This window comes from Miscanthus floridulus, chromosome 4 (assembly GCF_019320115.1).
Source record: "Miscanthus floridulus cultivar M001 chromosome 4, ASM1932011v1, whole genome shotgun sequence".
Taxonomy (NCBI): domain Eukaryota; kingdom Viridiplantae; phylum Streptophyta; class Magnoliopsida; order Poales; family Poaceae; genus Miscanthus; species Miscanthus floridulus.
In genome coordinates this window covers 68990472-69000747 of record NC_089583.1, presented here as the reverse complement: position 1 = coordinate 69000747, position 10276 = coordinate 68990472, and the positions used below count along the sequence as shown (strand labels likewise).

General features: G+C 45.1%; 1 protein-coding gene across 1 annotated transcript; it reads left to right on the top strand.

Annotated features, from left to right (window-relative positions):
- Positions 1-1154: 1154 nt before the first annotated feature.
- On the top strand, positions 1155-2167 carry LOC136551646 (transcription repressor OFP16-like). The gene has a single exon (XM_066543199.1). It carries the CDS (start codon positions 1155-1157, stop codon positions 1941-1943), a length of 789 nt encoding a protein of 262 aa, XP_066399296.1. The 3' UTR covers positions 1944-2167.
- The last annotated feature ends 8109 nt before the right edge of the window (positions 2168-10276 follow it).

The window sequence follows — 10276 nt, the reverse complement described above, 5'->3', positions numbered from 1 at the left end:
TTTTTTATCACAGCCTCCACATATGATATCTTGACATATTGACAAGTTTCATGATTTTCGGACTTCGTTTGCTTTTTATAGAATTTAAAAATAACTCGACCGCAAGTTCGTGGTTATGTTTCGTGAACAAAATGTTCGAAATTGGTGGTCTGTTCCTGGATACGGCCTCACATTATACTAAATAACATGAATATTATTTTTCCATTTATTTTTTTCATTATTCGAATGACTAGCGGTTATAATTTGAATTATCCAAGAAAATTCAATTAAATGAAATAAATTAAAGAAATATAGAAAAGTCCGAGAAATGTGCCACATTGGAACATGGAGTACCGGGTATTGTATGAGGACTGTAGAAAAAGTTTGGAGGTCAAAAGTGAAAAAAAAATATGGTTTGCCGAGTGTCAAAAAAAAATGACACTCGGCAAAGGAGCCTCTTTGCCGAGTGTCGAGATAAGACACTCGGCAAAGGATTAACGGCGCCTGCCGGCCGTTAACGGAGGCGGCCCTTTGCCGAGTGTCTTATCCTGACACTCGGCAAACCACCTCTTTGCCGAGTGTTATTGTTTGCCGAGTGCTCGGCACTCGGCAAAACACCTCTTTACCGAGTGTCAGTTGTTTGCCGAGTGCTTTTTTTCTGGCACTCGTACCTGATAAAACACACTCGGCAAAATCTGTGACACTCGACAAAGAAGTCGTTCCGGTAGTGACTTGCCCTGAATTCTTCTCGTTGGACTCACGGTTATATTTGCTTATCAATTTATTATATGACAAAAGTATATGCATAAATCCGGAGCCTTGTGGGTGTTGCTGGCCAGTGTTACACGATGCAGAGTATGGGCGCCAATCATCCTTGTTTGGAAAAAAGAAGTAAAGTACCTTAGAGCAAAAGGTCAACCTACAAATTAATCTTAGGTGACCCTAAAGAATGACAATCAATCAAAGGTCAACCTACTAAAGTTGGAACCCTCCCCGGCCTACTCCTACCTAGCAGCGCAATGTGCACCATAATGTATGTAATGTAACTCTCCCATGCACATAAATGTGGAGCACCTGCTCTCCTCTCCTCTCTCTACTAGAGCTTTAGATCCACTACAAACGCACCTCAAGAAGTCAAGATCCACAGATCGAACACAGAGTCCAAGAACTCAGACATGGAGGAGGAGGAGGAGGAGGGGGAGGGCAAGAGCGCCAAGGCTGCGGAATGCAAGAAGAATGTGACGAGGCTCCACAGGTCATTCCTCCACCTGTCCAGAGCGCTCGGCAAGCTCCACAGCCGCCGGGGCCACGCAATGGCGAACGGCGAGACGTCGCTGTCGTCGTCGTCCTCTGCTGCCACTTCGTTCCTCTCCGGGTGCATGCATCCCCGGACCCACTCCTTCGCCTCCGGCCGCCGTAACCGCCACAAGCACGACGACGACGGCAGCGGGGACGCCCTCGCCGTCAACTTCAGGTCCCTCCGGGTCGGCCTCGCCGCCTCGGCTGCCGCTGTCGACGGCGACGAGGGCGGCTCGTCGTCGGCGCAGGACTGTTACGGCGACCGCGGGAGCGAGGCGGCAGACGAGCCCAAGGCGGTGGTCCGTGGCTCCGGCGTGGCGGTGGCGACGCTCTCCGCGGCACCGTACGAGGACTTCCGGCGGTCCATGCGGGAGATGGTGGACGCCGCCGCGGGGAGCGATCGGGGGAGGAGCGGCGCCGCGGCGGCGGTGGACTGGGACTTCATGGACGAGCTGCTCTTCTGCTATCTCCGCCTCAACGACAGCACCGTGCACAAGGACATCCTACGCGCGTTCACCGACACGGTCGCCGCGATCCGGTGGCGCCGGCGGAGGGCGGCGAAGAGCAGGCGGACGCGTCGGCGGCGGCGGAGGCAGCCAGGGGCGGGAGGAGACGGCCGCGGCGACTGTGACGGCGCGGAGGCGGTGACCTCGATCTCGTCGTGACTGGCAAATGTGTATGTGTGCATAACCGGCGAGGAGCCCGCGTGGCCGTCCGGCCGGCCGGTCAGTCGGCGACTGCACGAGTTAATGCTGTGTTAATACGCGTGCGCGCTTTAGCTGAAAATCTGAAATAACGTAACGTGCATGTTAATGGCTCTGCTGTCATACGACAACCTTTCGTAGTAGTGTTATCAGACCCTTTCTTCTCCGTCCACAGCCACCTTATTACTCCATTTTCATATGTTGCTACTTTGATCAATTTTTTTGGCTCATATTATACAAAATTTGATTTGGTAACTTCTCTAATATCAAGCCACCTTACTTTATTTTCATAACTAAAGTGTAAGGTCCTGTTTGGCTTCGGTCTATAGTTTAGTTGTGAACTTTAGATCAGCTTTTATGGTCTAAAATGAACTGAAGAGTGTTCTTTTTTTTTATGTTGACTAAACTTTAGATTCAACCTTAGACAACCTTTTTAGAGCATTAAGAGTTAAATAAAGTGGTGTAAAGTTTAGTTGTTAAACTTTAGACCATGGGATCCAGAGATATCTTAAACTCGTCAGCCTGCATTGTTATCATCGGTTTGTTTGTTTTTTAAAATTTTTACTATTAAGACAATAGTGTTTTATATTTATAATATATAGGTCCAAATAAAGGATTTATCCTCCCATTACCTCCGTTCCGATTCATAGGTTGTTTTATCTTTTCTAAATATATAACTCCTATTATGTATCTAGACATATCGTATATCTAGGTGAGCTATGTACCTAGACTAGAAAAGCTAAAACGATCTATAATTTAAAACAGATGGAGAGGGTGATATTTCTCAACTATGTAACGGTCACCTCCCTAAAAAGAGCACGCGATCTCTATTTTGTGTATGCAATTCATCAATGGCCCGGAGTACATTTATATGTCCCATGCGTGATTCGCTGCTTCTCTTTTATTTCTTCGTTACCGCACCGTCGTAGCATGATGTACAACGTTTTCAACTTTTTAGCGGTTGTTGCACATTTGTTATTTTTTCGCGCACTTTGTCAGCCATTTGACTTGCACGCATCTGTACATAGTACTAGTATCTCCTCAAGACGCGAGATATGATATGACTTTGTCGAGCCGGATGGGACAGTGGTCACTGAGGCGGAAGAGCCTGACTGAAAGACTTGTCGAGCAAAAGCAAAAGTGAGAGCGTTGCGAAGGTAAACTTTGCCCCTGTTCTGTTTAAGTCCATGTGACGATGTTATTTATAAGATAAAATAACAATTTTGTCTATACAAATTTACCCTTAATTTTTTATTCTTTATTTATGATTTTACCCCTGTTTTGGGTCAAAGGCTTAAGACTTTTTTTTTTGCAGAGATGACAAGGGTTTTGGCAGCAAATTTAACACAAGTTGCTGCATACATTTAAATATGTGCCAACCGGTAAGTTTTGCAAAAAAAAAAAAAAGATAGCATATACAATTTCAATTATCACCCAACTTGCATATATTTAATGGCCTTTAATCATGAACAACATATACTCCCTTCATTCTAAATTATAAGATATTTTGGCTTTTCTATATATATATATATATATATATATATATATATATATATATATATATATATATATAGCTTTTGCTATGGACTTAGATTTACCCGATGTCTATATGTTTAGTACAAAAATGTATCTAGAAATGTCAAAACGTCTTACAGTTTGAAACAAAGGGAGTAACAACCATAAGGACGAAGTTAAGGCGCGATCCTCGCGCGCCCACCCCCGCCCTCATCGCCTGCCGCCCCCGGCCAGCGGCTGCCAGCCGCGTCGCCCACCTCCCCATCAGCTGTGTCGCTCACCTCCCCGCCGCTCACGTATAGGTTTGGATGCCCACCGTCCCGCCACCCACCGTCCCACCGCAGGCAGTAAGGTCTCACTGGAGCTTCGCGGCCACGGAGCTCCCGCGAGCCCCTACCGCCCATGGCGACCTCCTCCTCCCCCCTCCCATCGCTGCCATGGCCATGGGCGGCCCTGCCCCGACCTGATCCGGACGCCTCCTACTACGCCGCCTGCTCTGGCGGCATCACCGTCACCTCCACCTCACCACCGTCTCTCCCGTCCCCACCGCCTGGACGGCCTGTCTCCCCCGAGCGCCTTATAAGCCTGCTAGAGTTGGGGAAGAAGAGGGGATATTTGGAGAGAGAGGGTGTTGAACCCGCTGCCGGAAGTTCGAAACCCTAACCGCTGTCGTCGTCTTCTTTGTCGCGGGCACGGGCTTGGTCGGAGCGGGGTCACGAGTGGGAGGAAGAGCACGGGAGGGAGAGGGAGACACGTCCGAGCGGGGTTGCACCGTCGCGCTGCGTCACAGAGATTCCCCAACAATGGCACAGTAACATACCCAGTAGTAAACATCACGTTCAAGCATCTAATAAACCTAACAAACTAGAAAGCCTGCCAGCTCCACCAATGAATGATGATGCATAGTCCCTCATTCGTCTCGTGGTTGCACTTTAGCGCAGAAGCATAAGGAATCCTCCTAGAGGGACCAAAACTATTTGTTGTAAGATCTATATGAGCAATTCATTCAGCAAAAGGACAGTTCTCTAGAACAACAACTGGTCCCTGTTAGTTGATCTCCACCAATAGGCCCAACGGCCTATTGGGCCCTTGCCTCTACGTCCTGATCGGGGGCGCCCAACCCTAATAGGTTGGTGGGCCCCTGTCGCACAGCACATATAAAGAGATAGGTGGGGATCACGGCTTGAGTCACGAGGTTGGTCTGAGCCACCATGATTCCACCGATAGAAACCCTAATCCGATCTACAGTGTGCTGCCAGCGACGGGATGCCCCACCACACCGCTGTCGCCTCTGCAGGGTCTCCACCGGTCCACTAGATCGCCACCTCACCTCCTCACCACCGTGCCGAGCACCAGCGTCCGTGAGGCGGCATCCAGGGCGAACTTGGCATCTACGTTGCTGTGGCCCAACTACGCTAAGGCGAGGAGCCTTGCCCGAATCTACGATTACATAGAAAGGTACACCACGATCCTAACAATGGTACTAGAGCCAGGTTGCCAGTGTGTAACTCTAACCCTAACCGGGTAAAAGCAAAGAGAAAAGGGACCAGGGGTGGCGGACATCACTGGAACCCCGGTCACCACCGCCACCGCACGGGGAAAAGATGTCGCACCGCCGTTCTCACCGGCGCATGGCAAGAACAGAACAGATCTAGTTCAGATCTGAGGAAAGGAGTAAAAGGAAAGAAGAACAGTGGTTCCCCAACCCTAACCCTAACTGGGTGAAGGGGAAGAACAACTGTGAACCCGATTCGGATGAACTAACCCATCCTCATCCCAATCGGAATCAAAACCGTGAAAAGAAATCAAAAGAAAAGGTTCAACCGAACCGCTAACCCTAACTAGGTGAAAGAAAGAACAAAGGAAGAAGGATTCGGCCTAGAACAGAATCAAAGCCAAACCCTAAACTAGAGAAGAGAAAGGGGAAAGGATCTCAAGAACCCTAGAACAAATCCCCATCTCGATTTTGATTCAAAAGAAGCAGATTCAAAAGAAAAGAAGGGGAAGAGGGGAAGGGATAATCTCGCAGATCTCAAATCAAACCAAAAGAAAACTCAAATTGGAGATCTCGAATCAAACCAAAAGAAAAACCAAATTGGGTTCAACCGAACCCTAACCCTAACTCGAATAAAGAAGGGGTAGAGAGCGATTCAGATGAACTTTGAGAAGAAAGAAATCAAAAGAAAAGCGAAACCCTAACCCAAGATCCCCATTCGGATGAACTCCGAAAAGAAAAGAAATCAAAAGAAGAGAAAACCGAATCGGTCGAATCGAATCGGAAAAGAAACCCTAACCCTAGAGCTAAACCCTAATCCCCAACACTGGTTCGGATAAGAGAAAAGCAGATCCAGATCGGAGAAGGGGAAAGGGGGAATGGACCTACCTCACTGTGCGTTGGGATGGCCCTTTCGCCGGCGCGGGAGAAGAAGGGCAGAGCCAGGGGGCAGCTGCTCGTCGGGCTCGGCCAAGGGGGCGTCACGGCCAGGCCACTCGACGGCGGTGTGCTCGCCGTTGGGGAGCACACATGCCGGCGAGGGGGCCGGCAAGGGGGCCATAGCTGCCTCGCTCCACCGCCTTCGCTCGCTCTTGGTCACTGCTCGCTGTGCTGAGTAGAGAAGAGAGCGGCGAAGAGAGAGAGAGAGAGAGAGCAAAGGGGCGAATGAACTAGGGTTTCCTAGGCACTGGCCGCGGCGCTGTTTTTGACCGGACGAAACAGCCACTCGGTCGTCCGATCGGCTCCAACGGCGTGAGATTTCACTAGGCCGGCTTTCAGCCCAGGCGGGCGCGAGCGGGAGGCCGCTTTGCCGGCCTAGGCCCAGGTTGCGGCCTGGGTGCGGGCAGCGCGCGAGTGTGGGCTGCTGTAGCAGGCTGGGCCGCACACTGTTGTTGGTCAGCCGGTTACTGTTCCTACAGGCCGGGCCAAAATAAATAGAAGAGTATAGAAATGTTTTATTTAATTTCAGAAGTTGTTTTGAATGAATTTTGATGAATTTCGATGGTTTAAAATTTCTGGTGGGATTACACCAACGTGTTATTTTTCCAGAAAGTAGATATGAACCAGAAAAGCTTCTGAAAAATAGATAATGAATTTTTTCATGCTTTTCCTTTTTCCAGTAAATGTTTATTTCTTGGAAATTGATTAATGGCTTAAAGAAAATAGAAAAGAGATTTGTCCTATGGGCAAAATTCTTTGAATTGAATTATTTTTTCGCTGCTAAAGAAATTGTTGATTCTCCAGTTATTTTGAACCAATGTGATATTTAATTGAAGAAAAAGAGATTTTGACATGATTATGATGTTGATATTTTCTGACCAACGTTGTTAATAACAATATCGTAATTTTAAAGATTTTATGCATTAATTCTATTTTTGCCCAATGGTGATGTAGAATTAGTGTGTAAGAACAGTTGTGAATTTTAATGGTTTTATACATTAATTCTATTTCTGCTCAATGGTGATGTAGAATTAGTGTATACGAACAGTTGTATATTTTGATTTTGACCAACGTTGGAATCAAGGCATGCAAATGGTATTATTTTGTGTTAAGAAAAGTTTTGACCTAGCCTTCATCTCGTTTAAGTTGGATTGGGTAGTCACCTCACCGTGTCCCACTGATCCTGTGGCACTGGTGAGGGAGACAAACGAGATTGATGCCGCTTGAGCAACTAAAGAGAGGGATTTTGAATCCCAAAAGATGTCCTATGACTTTGAGCATAGGAAGAGGGTCACTGCCAACAAGAAATTTTGGCTGTGATAAAAAAACACGATTGAGCCTGTAATTGTGGGCTTAATCTCAGAGTGTGACACGGTCACCGAATACCTTGATAGAATAAAGAGTCAGTTCACTAGCTCTTCAAAGCCATATGCTACCCAGCTGATAAAGCAGTTGGTGATAGAAAGTTAATCTGGAAATTGTGGTATAAGAGAGCTCACGATGCGTCGTCGAAAGTATGGCACTATCGTTTAGGTCATATTTCGAGGGGGAGAATAAAAGACCAGTTAAGAATAATATTCTTCCTCCATTAGAGCTCTCAGATTTAGAACAATGCATAGAATGCATAAAAGAAAAGTATGTAAAGAAAGTTAAGAAAAGATGTCAAACAAAGCGTAGGAATTCTACAGATTATTGATACAGATATCTGTGGTCCGTTTCCTGTAAAGAGTATGGATGGTTATGATTCATTCATAATATTCACAGATGATTACTCCCGTTATGGCTACATTTATCTAATGAATGAAAGAACAGAAGCATTGGATAAATGTAGATATTTAAAGGCAAAAGTTGAAATTCAACGCAATTTAAAGATTAAGATAGTCAGGTCTGACCGTAGGGGAGTACTATAGTCGGCGTACCCTAAAAGAATGGCATAGTAGCCCAATATTCTACACCGGGCGAACCTCAGCAGAATAGAGTAGCTAAAAGAATCAATCGTACCCTGATGGATATGGTGGGCAGTATGATAAGTTACTCCACCTTACAGTTGAGCCTGTGAATGGAGGCGTTAAAAACCGACATTCATATTCTCAATAGAGTACAAAGTAAGTCGGTACCCAAAACACCTATGAGTTGTGGACAGGAAAAGTACCCTCACTAAACACTTAAGTGTGTGGGGGAGCCCTGCTGAGGCTAAAGTATTTAACCCAAACATTGGGAAGTTAGATCCCAAAACAGTAAGTTACCATTTGTTTGGCTACCCAGAAAAGTTAAAAGTTTTTCGTTTTCTACTATCCAGATAGACATACAAAGTTTGTGGAAACGAGACACGCTGTCTTTCTAGAGGATGAATTGATGAGAGGGAGCATGGTAGCTCAAGAAATTAACCTTGAAGTGAAGCGGGTGTATGCGCCCACTCCAATGATTCATGAGCCATTTTTCTCACTACTTGCTGTCGCTGCACCAACAGTGCTAGATACTGTGGTGCTAGCACCTATTGTTATCCCACCTGTGGCAACAATGAATGATGATGAGGAACCTGTTCTTTAGGATCCTATAGAACCTATTGCCACACATGAGGGGGAGCAACAGGCCTCAAATAGAAGATGTGCCAAATGTGAAGGCCCCTAGAAGGTCTCAAAGAGTTAGAAAATCAGCTATTCCTGCTGATTATGAAGTGTACAACACTAAGGAATTTCAAATGGAGGATGATCCCACCTCATTTGAAGAAACCATGAGAAGTAATCATTCATCAAAGTGGCTTGAGGCCATGGAAGATGAAATGAAATATATGAATGCCAATAAAGTTTGGGACTTGAAGATAATTCCTAAAGGAGCCAAAACAGTAGGTTGTAAATAGGTCTACAAAACAAAACTTGACTCTCAAAGGAATATAGAGAGATATAAAGTACAACTTGTGGTAAAAAGGCTTTACGCAAAGAGAAGGGATTGATTACAATCAAATCTTTTCTCCAGTCTCATATAAGGATTCCTTCAGAATCATAATAGCATTAGTGGCATATTACGATTTAGAATTACATCAGATGGATGTAAAGACGACATTTCTCAACGAGGACTTGGAGGAAAATGTTTACATGGCATAACCAAAAGGTTTTGTTATGGAAGAAAAAAGAATGAATGGGATGCCGCCTAAAGAAATCCATTTATGGATTAAACAAGCTTCAAGATAGTGGTACTTGAAGTTTGATCAGACAATAAAGTATTTTAGGTTTTAAAGAGAATGTAGAGGACAATTGTGTCTATGCAAAGTTTAAGAATGGGAAGTTTATCTTCCTTGTCCTGTATGTGGATGATATCTTACTTGCTAGTAGTGATGTCAGTCTACTACTGGAGACAAAGAAGTTTTTGTTCTCAAAATTTGATATGAAAGATCTTGGTGAAGCTTCGTTCGTTCTAGGGATCTAGATTCACTAAGATAGAAGTAAAGTGGTATAAGGACTGTCACAAAAGGCATACATAGAAAAGATCTTAAAGAAATTCTGTATGCACAAATATAGTCCATCACCTGCTCATATAGTCAAGGGTGACAGATATGGAGATTTTAAATGCCCCAGGAATCAATATGAGCTCAATCAAATGAAAGTGGTTCCATATGCTTCAGCTGTCAAAAGCTTACAATATGCTCAAGTATGTACGCGCCCTGACTTGGCATTTGTTACCGGGTTACTTGGCAGATTCCAGAGCAATTCTAGAACAAAACAATGAAATTAGTAAAAAAAGTCTTGCATTATTTGCAAGGAACGAAAGGCCTCATGATGACGTATAGAAGATCTGATTCACTCCACATAGTGGGAAATTCATATTCTGATTATGCGAGAGATGATATAAAATCCACGACGGGATAGTATTCACTCTCGAAAAGGGGAGCTATTTCGTAGAAAAGCTCAAATGCAAACCGTCACTACATCGTCCACAATGTATGACAGTTTGTAGCGTGATATGAGGCAACGGGGCAGGTGAACTGACTAAAGAAGTTCATACCCAGTTTGAAGGTGGTTGACGACATCTATAGACCACTTAAGTTATACTGCGATTATAATCTGGCAGTACAGTATGCTCACAACATAAGTCAAGTGGTGCTGCCAAACACATTGACATAGAGAATTATGTTGTGATAGATAAAGTCCGGGATCAAGTCATAAGTCTTGAGCATATAAGTACAGAAAAGATGCTCGCGGATCCGCTTACAAAAGGCTTACCACCCAACGTGTTTAGAGAACATGATGTTCAGAGAACATGTAGCTAGCATAGGTTTAAGGGAAAGCCTAAAATTCCTAGACAAAAGAAGGCCCAAAGATAAGTATCTATTTCAGAACAGAGTCGT

Coding starts and splice junctions, on each gene's coding strand:
- LOC136551646 (XM_066543199.1), top strand. CDS start 1,155: ATGGAGGAGGAGGAGGAGGAGGGGGAGGGCAAGAGCGCCAAGGCTGCG.